The sequence below is a fragment of the Acomys minous genome (assembly GCF_964271855.1).
Source record: "Acomys minous genome assembly, chromosome: 7".
Classification (NCBI taxonomy): Eukaryota; Metazoa; Chordata; class Mammalia; order Rodentia; family Muridae; genus Acomys; species Acomys minous.
The window spans coordinates 33881059-33895259 of NC_140488.1; the positions used below are offsets into that span (position 1 = coordinate 33881059).

General features: G+C 41.0%; 1 protein-coding gene across 3 annotated transcripts in view; it reads right to left on the reverse strand.

The window, feature by feature from the left end:
* Window positions 1-6626: 6626 nt before the first annotated feature.
* Window positions 6627-14201, reverse strand: part of ATP1B4 (ATPase Na+/K+ transporting family member beta 4) — a 123431-nt gene continuing 115856 nt past the window's right edge. For all 3 annotated transcript variants that reach the window (XM_084788751.1, XM_084788749.1, XM_084788750.1), the window contains exons 5-8: window positions 11596-11792; window positions 10298-10354; window positions 7814-7909; window positions 6627-7132 (exon numbers count right to left, since the gene is read on the reverse strand). In XM_084788751.1, the coding sequence (XP_084644877.1) occupies window positions 6971-7132; window positions 7814-7909; window positions 10298-10354; window positions 11596-11792 (512 nt within the window). In that variant the 3' untranslated portion in view covers window positions 6627-6970. The remainder of the gene's footprint in view (window positions 7133-7813; window positions 7910-10297; window positions 10355-11595; window positions 11793-14201) is intronic.

Sequence of the window (14201 nt, forward strand, 5' to 3'; positions counted from 1 at the left end):
GAGAATTGTTCTTTCAAGGTCTGCAAAGAATTGTGTAGGTATTTTGATAGGGACTGCAATGAACCTGTAGATTGCTTTTGATAAGATGGCCATTTTTACTATATTGATTATACCAATCAATGAGCATGGGAGATCTTTCCATTTTCTGATATCTTCTTCTATTTATTTTTTATTTATTTAAGGAATTTATTCAGATTACATCTCAATTGTTACACCTCACTTGTATCCTCCCATTCTTTCCTCCCTTCCTCTTTCACCCTATTCCCCTACCCTAGGCCTGTGACAGAAGGCGCCCTCCGCCCCCACCATATGACCACAGCCTATCAAGTCTCATGCAGATAGCCTGCTTCCCCTTCCTCTGAGTGCCACCAGGCCTCCCCACCAAGGGGAAGTGGTCAAATATGGGGCACTGGAGTTCATGTCAGAGTCAGTCCCCGCTCTGCACACAACTGTGGAAAATGAGCAGTCCATTGGCTAGATCTGGATAGGGGGTCTATTTCTTTCTTTAGAGACTTAAAGATTTTTTTTTCATATAATTCTCTCACTTGCTTGGTTAGAGTTACACCAAGATACTTTATACTATTTGATGCTAATTTCTTTCTTGCCTGTTGGTCGTTTGTATACAGGAGGGCTACCTTTTTAAAAAATTAATCTTGTATCAGGCCACTATGCTGAAGGTTGAGAACTGCTGGTTTGGATGATCATGTGGGCTCTGTCCTTAAATCTTCCTATGTTTTGAATTCTACTTATTACTTAATATACTGTGAAACAATTTTGCATCCCTGGAATGAAATCAACTTGGGCATTGGATGTGATCTTCTTAATATGCTCTTGAATCTAATTTGTAAACCTTTCATTGAGAATTTCACCCTCTGTTCATTATAATTGGTAGAGTTCTCTTCTTTGTTGTGTCTTTATGTGGTTCCAGTACCAGGGTAATGGTGGTTCTTTTTATTTTTCACTTGAACTCTCAGGAGAGGCCCTTCTTGCTTTTTGAGGTACCATTAGCCCTTAGGGTATAGTCTAGTAATGCTGGCAGGCTTGTGGCCCATCTTGATTGTGGAGCCTGATTATGAGGCTTACATGGTGGAGAGTGGAAAAGAGACCGGGAGAAAGAAAAGACTGAGTCTCCAATGACATATTTGAATTTCTGGACATGACTTATAGAAAAAGCCAAATTATGTTCAGACGTCGCAGTCCCTTTTATTCTTTCAATAAAATTGGATTTTGTTGCTGCTGTTGTTCATTGGTTTGTTTTGTCATGAGCAAGCAACATAATTCAAAATGATGTAGCAAAGGTTACTGGATTAAAGAAGTCAGAACATTTAAAAAGAGAATGGATACTAAAGAAGAGAGAAAAGCTTCCTACAATGGTAAAGGCAATGCTTTCAACTGCACAGGCACACAAAAGAGTGGCTACAAAGGTAAAATTGACCCCATGACTGACATTAGCTCAGTGACTGCTTATATTCTTCAGGCCTCAAAGACTCTTTACGCAGAACTTCTACCTGACAGCTGTGCTAGGTGCCTGCTCTTTAATCTTCCAGATGCATGGCTTGCATTCTGCATTCTGGATTCTTCCCTGGGCAGCTGGCTGACCTGCATGAATCACATCAATAGCTGCTATTTTTGTTCTCTTGGTCTGACTGAGGAGAATTACTAGCAGGAGCCAGAGGGAAGAAGATCGAGTATGCATTCTTTTTTCCCCCTCTCTAAACGATCACCTATCACCTAGGATCTCTTAATCCTTCAATGACGCTACCACTCTCCTCCAGAGAGATAACTCTACATACCTGACACTTGCCCCTGCTCCACAGGGTCTAGGAGTGACAAGTGTTCTGCCACTACTAGGCTGGATTACTGTGCTATTTGCATTTCTCTACATCTATGCTTTCTATAAATGACATCTTTGTAACTAAACCTTCTTCCAATTACTATCAAGTTACACACTGCTACTTACTTATGCTTGGGACTCTGATTAATACTATGTTCATCAAGGAGCCTGTAAGGCAGTACATGCTGGAAGAGAAAGCTGCCAGGCTGAGCCTATCCTATCCTTCTTAAGCCTTCTGGATAGCCCTATCACATATTTTTAGCTTCTGCTGTACTAAAGACCTTTGTCCAGTAGTCTTTCAACTTCATTTTCCTTCTATTTTGCATTCATTCATCTTGTCTCCCCTCACTGCCCCCAACACACATTCCCACTCTTTCTCCCTCCCTCTCTCTTTTTCTCCCGCCTCCCTTTCATTCTCTCTCTTTTACACACACAGAGGCTTGCACTTAAACCTTTTCTGCCTGGAGAGATGCACAGCATAAATGACACTTTTATATTATTTAAATTACTTTAATGTGTAAAGATATTACTTTAAGGGAAACTCAGTAAAAGGACGGTCTCTCATGAATAGCCAAGAACAGGAACAATGTATTTTTCCTTTGTCTTATTACACCCCAGATCAAACCATGTAAGTCTAGTTGATCTTCAGCCAGGGAAGCTTCCAAGGCAATCAAATATCCCTGCTGTAGCACAGCATCTAAGTTGAATAAAGAGCCGGGAAGATTTGTTTTTAACTGCTATGTCCATGACACATTTGCTTTGGGAGTCAGTTTGTGTGGTCAGATACGCCCAGAAGTCACTTACCCAGGCTCCCATTGAGCATTTGCAAAGTTCCTATTTAGATCTTGGTTCCATCCCTCTATCTCAAAGCATCACTTAATGCGCCTGTGGCCTATATAAACAGAACAATTTATAGCAGGATTCAACCTAAATAAAGAAAGATGCTTAATTGTTTTATTATTTTTCTTTTCTTTTTAAAAATTTTTAAATTAATTTATTCATATTACATCTCAATTGTTAGCCCATCCCTTGTATCCTCCCATTCCTCCCTCCCTCCTGCTTCCCCCCTACTCTCTTCCCCTATGTCTGTGACTGAGGGGGACCTCCTCCCCCTGTATATGCTCATAGGGTATCGAGTCTCTTCTTGGTGACCTATTATCCTTCCTCAGAGATGAGATATGATAGATATTAATTTACTTTCAGAATTTTAGGTTCACCAAGATAGGTAATATGTTTTCTTCAAGGTTGCCAAATACAAACAGCCAAAACATTATGAATGTAACATTACTATAATTTCTGATTGTTTAGTGGTTCTTCTTGCTTTAGATAATTTATTTTATATGTGTGTAACAATATAAATGTATATATAAATAAAAAGAAATAAATAAATGTCATTTATGACACAGGGGAAAAACAGAAATAAAAGAGAAAAGGGGTTCAAAGCAAAAAAAAAAAAAAAAAAAAAAAAAAAAAAAGATGCTGGCCAAGGCAGGAAGATTGTGACTTCAAGACCAGCCTGGGGGTACAGTCCCTGTTTGGGAAAAGGAGTTCAAGGAACTAAGTAGGGCTGCCATGGCAGGGAGTCTTTTGAGAAACTAGAAAATGGATACTGGAAAGAAAAATACCTTAAAATAAAATAGCTTTTAGCTTCATGTCCTTATAAATCAGTGGTTCTCAGCCTGTGGATCATGACCCCTTTTGGGGTTGAACAACTCTTTCACAGGGGTCACCTAAGACCATTGGAAAACATAGACATTTACATTATGATTTATTACACTAGCAAACTTACAGTTATGAAGTAGCAGCAAAAAATAATTTTATGGTTGGGGGGGGGCCACCACAGCACAAGGAACTATATTAAAAGATTTCAGCATTAGGAAGGTTGAGAACCACTGCTGTAGATAAAACCCTGAGTTTAAAATAAAACAATATTGAGAAGAAAACCAGTCTTCAACTAATAGGTTGTCAGATGTCAAGCTTTCCTCCCTTATGGCTTGCTGCGCAATATCCCTGTGGGGGGAAAATCAATGAAAAGATCTAGAAGGAGGAAATCATGCATTGCTTTTTAATTTCATTTATTGTTGTCACCAACTCCCTGAGACAGTATAAATATATTCTACATGAAGACCCCAAATAAATGGATGCCTAAGAAAGATTACTTTAGAATAATGATTTCAGAGGAGCGAAAAGTAAAAAAAAAAAAAAAAAAAAAAAAAAAAAAAAAAAAAAATCACACACGAAGTACAGCAAGAACAAAACCATGAAGCCATGTGGAAGTAGTATTTCTCATTGACAATCAAGTAAAGTCAAGTGCATTGCAACAGATGGTATACAAATCAAATCCTGGTACAGCACAGCATGGGAGCCTGTTTAAATTAATCAAGTAGAAGTTTATTGAACAGTTAGAATTGCACATGAATGAACATACTCATTAATCCAGTTCTGTATAGTATCCAGTTTTGAATAAGAAAGCTATTTTTTTTCATGTTCCAGCTGACAGCCCAAACTGTCTTAGTACTTGTCAATACTTCTTTGAAACTGTGGCCATGATATCGGCCACTGAATGAGAAACACATATGACAAAATCGTTCCTAATTCCTTATCTAATAGTTAAACATATCCAACAGGACCATGTATTATGTATAAAATATAGCACCAGTAGTTGAATTCCTGCGAAATGTTAACTATTTTAAGTCAAGTTTGATACGTTTCAGCATGTTTGGGATATGGTCTGTTGCTTTTTCAAAAGATGGTATTTTCCTGGTAAGCACCAGCTCCGAGTAGAAAGAGCACTGGACCTGGAGTCAGATGCAATGCAGGTTGTTTTTCCTAAAGATCCTTTCCAGATCAGATGATGTAATAACTCTTTTGCTAGTAAATCTTGAGAATTTGACTGAGGTCATTTCAAAATGCTCTCAAGTTGTTGTCATTTTCACTTTATTCGTTTTCTGTGCAAAGGCTAGGAAACTCGAACTTGTTGAGGAACTGGGTCCGGAGGAGTCCGTTTCTTTGTGTTTGTGTGTTATGTAGCCCTGCTGTCCTGCTCCTCCTTTGTTGCTTATTAAATGCTGTCTGCCCCTCACTAGTCTATGGAGAAGACATAGAAGGGGTCTGTAAGGGAGATCCCCAAGAGCAATGACAGTCCATTCTGCCAGCAGACCCAGAGAAAAGCACCATCTCAGGAGCTAGATTGATGTGTTTACATAACTGGCTCAATTTCCCAAGAGTAATTACTTCCTGAATGAATTCACTTAACCAAATGTTGCTTTTGTTTTTGGCTTTCTTTCCTTCTCTTGCACTCTACAGGTGTTCATATCTCCACATCAGTGTCTGACCAGAGGAAACCACAAGATAAAACTGTCCCAAAATGGTCTCAACAACTTCCTATCCAATCTTTCTCTTTTCTATCCAGTCTTGGGTAACAATATCACTATCTTACCGAGCTCAAAGGCCTGGGCTCATTTTTCACTCCCCCTTCTCCCCATCCCTGTCTTGGTCTTGTCCTTTCTGTCTTAGATTTATCCCTGATGTTATGAACTGCCCAAGTGCTCTTGATCAAAGGCAAATATGCTCAGAGATTCCGTGATGAAAACGCTTTAAAGACTCCGTTTCACTCAACATCCCTGACTACTCATGCAATCCAGTCTCCGAGCCGTTCCTCTGAGCTCTCGTGTGAACTGGTCAGAATTACCGAAGCACACGATTCATGCTGGAGGCTTTGAATGTGTAATTTCCTCTGCTACTTTCTCAGCCAGAGAGAGTTACTGTCCCTCATGTTCCCCATAGCATTTCCATAAACTATTTTTATATCTCTCCTCATTCTATATTATAGTCACTTCTTCACTCATCTTCCGCCATCAGTCTTCCAGTTCTCTGCTTTTGGAGAAACTAAACCTTGTAGAGTAAATTCAGACTCTGCAGGCTTGTAAATGGAATTTAAGCTTGCTTTGGACCCCGAGATACTCTGCTAGTCTGTAAAGCTTTGCCTCCAGCTTTTTGTCCCAGCCCTCCCCCTGGTGGAGGTGTTAAGAAGCAATTGGAATGGTCACATGGCCAAAGATAAAAACAAAGCAACTTGGCTGATCCACAACCTGGATAAACATCTGCCTCACGTGTTTTTATAAGTAACTGCAAAACTGGCTAATGAGCTTTGGCTTCAGGGAGGCTTGGCAGGAGCTTTCTGTCTTGCCATGTATTTAGTTGGAGAACCCTAATTTCAATCCCCAAGGTTTGTAGCTGAGGGGGAGGGTCAAGGCACCCATCCCTCCTGATCTCAAAGAAAACCACACGACTATCAAGCAAAAGGGCCAAGAACATTTGACCTAAGAGCGTTTTTCATGTTTTCTCTTCTATCTGAAGTGGAGAAAAACCTGTTCGCCTTTGGCTGATTATACTACAGAGCAATCAACAGCCAAGCACACCCCTATGCTAACAGTTCTCTCCACCTGCACTAGGACCTAAGTCACCCCACACAAAGCCTCACAGAAGGTCTTCGTCTCTAGCCCAGATCCGTGACCTGTCCGCATTGCTTGCTGTACTGTAAATAATGGAGTCTTCGAATCAGAATGGAGTCACCTATCAGAGACAACCAATATGTCAAATCCCCCCCCCCCAGATATAAAGTTCTGCAGAGAGAGAGAGAGAGAGAGAGGGTGTAGTCTGACTTGGTCTGATGTTGATTTCTAAAGAAAGACCTTGACAGGCAGTTTTAAAGGTGTGGGTGGGGTGGTTAGATTATCCACCTGGCTGGGAATAATATCACCTCAAAACCCAACACTTTTTTTTTAAAAAAAAAGAAAGCATGATAGACATTCTCCTGACAGTGGTGAATGCTATCAGATACTGTTTTTGTATATAGTGAGACTTCTAGCAGCAAGAATAGGTCTGAATTTGAAGTAAAGGAAAGGAAATTAATACAGTCTATTTGTCATCAGGAGAGATGACCTTTCAAAGAAAACAAACAAACAGGTCCCAGAATATCACTTCATACACACGTCAAAGGCAAGGAAAGATGATCTGCTGTCTTAGGCGTTCATCTGGCTGTCTCTTAACCGAAGAAAAAGGAATTGAGGAGCTACCAGGGATAACACAAAATAAAACAGAATCAGAACCCGTGGGAGTGGCCCCCTGGAGTTCCTAGGTTTCTATGTTCAAGGTAAAGACTATCCTCCCCACAAAGCGATCGTTGATGACATCGTTTATAATGCCTTTGCCCTTCAGCTGGCACTGGACAGGCACTGCTTGGTTCTTCACCACATCTGTAAAATGCATTGCCACCAGGGGGGAGGTGTAGTTAACCTGTAGGTGAAAGAACAATGGATTCTGAATGGGCCAAGGTGGCAGTGAGGACAGGGGGCGGCGATCAGATACTCAAGGCAGGTCAGGGTAGCCTCAACTGACCACAGCCACCAACATGTCTTCTCTGCTTTGGAGAAATTGCATGGCTTGCTAATAAGCTGTGTCAAGATGTCTGATTATCCTCTGGAGGGAAAGCAATTCTGACTCAGAATGATTGGATTTTATGGATATCAGACCTTAAATCAAACCCAAACCAGTCTCCATCAAGATACCCTACTGGAGATGAAGCCTGCACTGGCCCCATGGTATGGAATGGGAGAAACAGGAAACCGTTATTACTTGGCCATTAAACATATTGCTAATAATCTCCCTCTTACTGGCTTTGCCACTAGTTAACAGTGTGACTTTGGGGGAAGTACCGTCCCCATCCTGAGCTCCAGTTTTCTCATCTGAAGCCTGAAGTGCTTGGATGAGACTATATATTGCAATCTTTCAGATCTGGAAAGATCTGTATGGAGGGAGCCTCCCCACCTCCCGCCCTTACACACCATTATAGTGTACAGCTACTCATTTGTCTGTTACTACCAATGCTCCCCAATTCTCACAATCCCAGCCAGCCCTTCCTTTGTCTCTGAGCTATTTATGGGTGGGGTGGGGGTGTAGAGGAAGGATACAGCTTACGTGAGTCAGTTTGCCATAGTAAGGGTAGTAGCGGAGGTCAAAAGAAGCTGACTCTGGGTAGTAATTGATGGATCTTATGTCGTTCTCATCACCTTTCTGTAAGCAAAAGCAGATATATGTGGGATTCTGGGTAACAGAGCAGCTTAGAATCTAGCCTAAAGGAACTTGTGCTCAGGTAAAATGGTGTGACCCTCAACCAGTTGTCCAAAACCTAAAATCAGAACTGGGCAGAGCTCAACCCTGACTTGTCCTCAGAGAAACATTTCCAGGCTGTGACTGTGCCTTGTCTTTACAGTTCAAAGAAAATCATACAGATTTTTCTCATTTCTCGTTTCTCATAAGCCTGGACTTATGAGGCCAAAGGTACTTGGTATAGCTCTGTTCTGGTTCCTTGGTGATAGGCAGGAAGGCTTCAAAGGCCTTTGAGTGCTTGGCACTGTTCTAGAAGGGGCCTATGATTGCAGTTTATCTCCAAAGGATCATAGCATGGTCCCTGTCTTGGATTTTGTAGCTGATGTAGGTATAAAGTAGAAATCGTTTCCTAAGTCCTCACTGCAGGGTCAGCTCTAGTGGAAATCAGAGCGGGCACACAGGAACCTAGTCTAGCCATACAGTCTGTAGGGAGCTCACCCAAACTCATGCTTCTGTCCGCGTTCTTGGTATTGCCTCATCACTGTAAAAGGAGCTCGGAGAGTAAGCAAGAGGAACCAAAGAATGGGAATTATTAAACAGGGCTACACTTATCACCAGGTAATGGAGAGCCCATGAACTATGGCTGTTATAAACCATAGGTTTGGGGGCTCAAATGGACAAAGAATGCATCTCTCCTAGCCAATTACTCATTAGGACCCTAGGACCACTTCTGTCAATATACTATATAAAATATAGTATATTTGTTTTGGTGCACACTGAGTATCCTATAGTTCATTCTGATTAGTACCTCATTCTGTTTGATTGCTACAAGAAAGTGTGGATTTGACCAGTATTGATAATTTTTTTTTTAAGTTTAGAGACTGTTGATGTTTCTATTTTTTTAAAAAATAATCATTCTCAGTAAGGTTCAGTATATAATAACTTGGAAAATGAACAGCTTACATTAGGGAAATGCAAATAAAAGTTGGCCCAATTAATATGTTAGATTAAGAGCTAAGGATACAGCTCAGTGGCACAGTGCTTGCTGCTACTTTAGACTGCATTGGTCTTTATGACTTATTCATATATTCCAAAGCGAATGAAATGATGACCCGTGGGATCAATTCCATTAGTTTGTAGTTATATCCCACATGTGACTTTATGCACACACACGCACATCTGAACAGAATGGATGCTCTTTCTACCTTGTTCAGCTGGTAAACATTGCCTGACCTTATGCAGCTCATCTTCCTTATTACCACTTCTCCCGTGGAACTGACCTTTCTCTCTTATGTGTCCCCACAGTACCTTTAATCACATCTGTTACTATTTCCTGGTCCTGATTTCACACTTAAGTTTACCTTGACATCTCTAACAGCTAGTTAAATAGCTAGTGTATAATAAGTGATCAATAAACACTTGCCGAGTGCAGGAGAGTAGCTGAGTGGATACCGTCTTTTGCTATTTTCTGACCTGTCCCCACAAAGCCTAGAATTGTCTGCTTTAGTCCTAGTTTTGACAATGACTATTTCTGCAATGTTTGCAAGACAACTGTCCAAGGCTAGGGGGTGCAGATGATGTCACTCAACAGAAGGGAGCTACTGCCCATTTAAGAAACAATGCCAAGATCAAGGGCTTTTGCTTACAAAGAAGCTAATGGGTGCAGATGAGATAGGAGTTAATGGTCCCTTGAAGGACAGTTAATTAGCATATTAATGGACTTCTGTTTATACTTCCCTTGTAGTCATTTGTTATTGCAACACCCAGTGCCACTGGTCATTGCTGTAAAATGTGAAATTTAGTTTTAAAATCAGGGACTAATGACTCTAATGAAAGCTCCTTGTTTAGTTCAAAGAAACAAGCCATTAGAGCTAAAAGCAAAAGTGTAAACAGAATCCCAATTAATGTCTTGGCACAGTGTGGTTCCCTGCTGTGGCCCCTAGCTGAGGTTCAGTCTCTGACTTTCATAGGTGTAAATGGCACAGACACACAGACCCACACAGACACACACACACACACACACAAAGACACACACACACTGACAGATACACACACACACTGACAGATACACACAGAGAGACACACACACTGACAGACACGCACACACACACACACACACACACACACACACACACACACTGACAGACAGACACACACACACACACACACACACACACACACACTGAATGCTTCTTGGAAATATGATGTCCTTAATGTATTAAAAGGAGGTATAATTATGAAAAATACTAATGCTTTTTTTTATCACGGTTGTAGAAGTCCTTGAAACAGATGAACTATCTCTGTTTGCCTGAAACAAAATGCTAACAATACTTGCTCAAAAGGATAGTTTACCTGAACTTTGCAGGACACCTTCACAGGATCGCCAAACTCAGGACGAAAGCCTACAATCTAGTGAAAAAACAAAAAGAAAAAACAGTGCTTTATTTACTTATTTACTTACTTTAAGAAACATTTCACAGCCAAAATGGAACTTTTCTCTTTGCTTTTGGTCATCACTCCTCACACATGAAAAATTTCATCTGTGCTCCCTTTCAGAAATGTTACAAACAACTTCAAAATTGCATAGGCCAGCTCACTCCTTGATATATTTGTGTCCTAGGTCCATACTCAGAAAACATTGCTGCAAAATAACCAAAAGGATGTAAAGACCGTTCTAGTTTTAATCAGAGTGCAGCTGGCAAAAGGTTCTGCCACTCCTTAAGGAAGACATGATTTTTAACAAAAGATGCATTTAAATGAGTTATTAATTTATTTTTATATGTATGAATGTTTGGCCTGCATGTATGTGTGTGCATCATGTTCATCCCTGGTGCCTGCAGAGGCCAGAAGAGGGTGTTGGATCTCCTGAGACTGGAGTTACAGACAACTGTGAGCTGCCATGTGGATGCTGGGAATCAAACCCAAGACCTCTGGAACAGCAGCCAGTGCTCTTAACCACTGAGCCATCTCTCCAGCCTGGAACAGAGCATTTTTAAATGGCACAGCAACACAAGAGTTGCTCTCCACCATGTCCCCACGTCAACTCTGTATTCTAAACATCTCAGGACTCTCATTTTACTTTTGAGATAGGGTCTGGCGTGCATCTTGAGATCCTCCTGCCTCTACCTCCTTGAGGGCTGAAATTAGAGCTAGTGGCCATCAAGGGGCAGATTTGTGGATGGGAAAGGGGGCATTAGGAAAAGTTCAGTAGAAATGAATCTGTCAATTTGTCTGATTGTTTCCATTTTTGATGTTGTGGGTAGAAATGGCCAAACCTAGCTGGGCAGTGGTGGCACACAAAGTGATGCCTGTAATCCCAGCACTTGGGAGGCAGAGACAGGTGGGCTCTCTGTGAGCTCAAGGTCAGCCTGGTCTGCAAAGTGAGTCCAGGACATCCAGGACTACACAGAGAAACCTTGTCTCAAAAAACCAAAAAAGCATAATAAAAACAAACAAAAAAACAAACAAACAAAATAAAATAAAAAACCCCAACACCAAACCAACCAACCAACCAAACTAAAACAAACAAACAAAAAACAAAAAGGCAAACCTGTAGTGTGTAAATACCAGAGTACAACAGAAATGCAGTTTAAACATTTTCCTACCCAGCATATCCACTTATCACTAACAGATCCCAAGGGCTAAGATACCCGGTTCATCTTGAGGAGGATACAAGGCTGTCCAGTAGAATATCCAAAAGTAGGGTCCTCCAGTCCCGAGCAATTCTTCAGGAAGGAGCGCTTAAATTGGCAAGCCTTCTTGTCCTCATCTTCATTTCCATCTTGGATGAAGTACTGTCCAGGAGGACAGTCTACATTCATTTCCTCTTGAACACTGTCATTATAACCTATAGCATGTGTGAGTGGCAAAGGGTCTTGTTAGAGAGGTGCTAGGGGAAGCCCATGCTTTCAGTGGTTTTCTCTAATTGCCTTTCCTTATACATGCACGTATTCCTTCAGAAGTTCACTTGTTCTACCTTAATCCCTGTAGACTGGTATTAGGTACCCAAGGTATATTCCTAACAGCATCCCTCCAGGACAGTGGTTCTCAATGAATTATAGAAATGATCTCTGAACGCATAGTCTTGGTTCTCACCTTTCCTAATTGCTTTAATGCAGCTCCCTAAGTTGTGCTGAATCCCAACTCTAAAATATTTTCATTGCTACTCCATAACTTTAATTCTGCTACTGTTATGAATCATAATGTAAACATCTGTGTTTTCTGATGGTCTTAGGTGACCCCTGTGAAAGGGTCCTTTGGCTCCCAACAGAGTTGTGACCCACAGGTTGAGAACTAGTGCTCTATGGAGCCTTCTTGTGGCACCACCTCTGCCCATGTGCTGGTACAATCCTTGCTTATTCTCGCAGAACTTTCAAGTGCCCATCTCAGGGTCATAGGTTGACAATCTAATAGCTTTTCTCTATTTCTCATTATTTCCTTTTGGAGATGGCAGACAGCAAAGTTGAGGTAGCCATGCCCTCTAGTCTGAGAGAAGGACACTTATCAGAAGATTTTAGAAGAAGGGCTGTATCATATGAAGGCACAGTGTATAACAGGAGGTTGGCTTCCTAGGTTCAACTTAGGAAGTGTCTCCCTTTGAGGTCAAGGACAGGCAGCTGTGTCAGGGAACAAAAAGAATATGAAGGGAAGGGAGGAGAGAAGAGGAGGGAAAAGAGGAGGTTAAAAAAAAACCCAACAACTCCTCAACCTCTAAAGAGACAATTTACACTGAAAAGGAGAAGTTTACATTGAAAGATAGAAACGGATGACAGCTACATGGTCGCCACCAGGAGCACGAGGGGCTGAGGTCTCCTCTAATTAGATCTGGGTTATTTTGGGTTCATGTCTTTCTATATTAGAGGGAATGTAACATTTGTCCCAGCTACACAGCTCGGACAGAGAACTGGGGCTAATGTGTGTTTACTGTTTGAGCCATTGGATTCCACAACACTGGGCTTTGGAAATTTACTATATCATTTTAGATGGTGGAGTTCTTGTTCCCAGACATGTAGTCATGTTGGAAGTCACTCACTTTTTCAGAAAAGATTGTAAACCTGTGATCCACTGGGAGTAAACTCGAAAAGTACTGCAAGCTCCATATCAGACAGGTTGTGAGATATAATTGATACTTTTATTTCTTAAAAGTCCCTGACTTTTTAATATTGAATTGCATTTAAGTTAGTCTACAAAAAATAGGTTTCCCTGTAGTATTTTCACACATAGATATCATTTTGTCTTTATCTCCTGACTCCATTGACAATTTTACTGACAGTCCTGGGGATGAATGCCTGGGTTGAGTAGACAATAGGAAAATGTTCTGCCAATAAACTATGTTCCCAGCCCAGAGAATTTTAGATGTACACCAAATGTGACTACAAATTTATTTTTATTTGGAGAAAATTACATTTAATTCAAGGATCTCTTTTAATTGTTTTTAAGGACCAAGAAGTATGCTCAAATAATAACTTTTAAAATAGAAACCTCACTCACATGCTCAGTGTTTTTCTTGAGGTAGTTCCATTAAAAATGTTACACAAGCATGGCAGGTACTGCCACACCTCATCCCCATCCTCATGGGAATGAGACTGATGCTCTGGGATGTCTATTTCAGATACACTTCCCTTTGGGAAGGACATATTCTCTACTATTTTTCTTATTTTCATGTATATGTATTATATATGTGCTGTGAGTGTTTGCATGTTTGTGGTTATGCACATGCTCATGTATATGTGGAGGCCCTGGATTGATGTTGAGAATAGTCCTGGGTCACTCTTCCACCTTATCTACTGAGAAAGGACTATCTCGATCAAACACAGAGTTCAACAATAGGGCTAGTCTCACTAGTCAGTCTTCCAAGTCTGCCTTCTGAGGCTGCAATTACGGGTTGTCTGCCATAGTCGTAGAACATTTGTGTGGCTTCTGGGGATCTGAACTCTGGTCTTATTGCTTTTGTGGCAAGTGGCAAGTGCTTTAACTGCTGAGCCACCTCCCCAGTCACATATTATCTACTCTCTAGAAGTAACCCAATACCTTCCTGTTGTTCCCTGCCTTCATCATCGGGTCAAAATTGGTATTTCCCCAGCTCCTATCTTATTGCAGGGATTTCCTCAGCAGAAATCCTGGCAATATGCATACTTGAAATAGCTCACACGCATTTTTAAAAGAAAGACACTATGCTGACTAAGATACCCAAAATACTTTTGTGGCCTAAAATAGAACTACATGGATCAGAAAGAAGCCAGCTCTGTCATTCTAC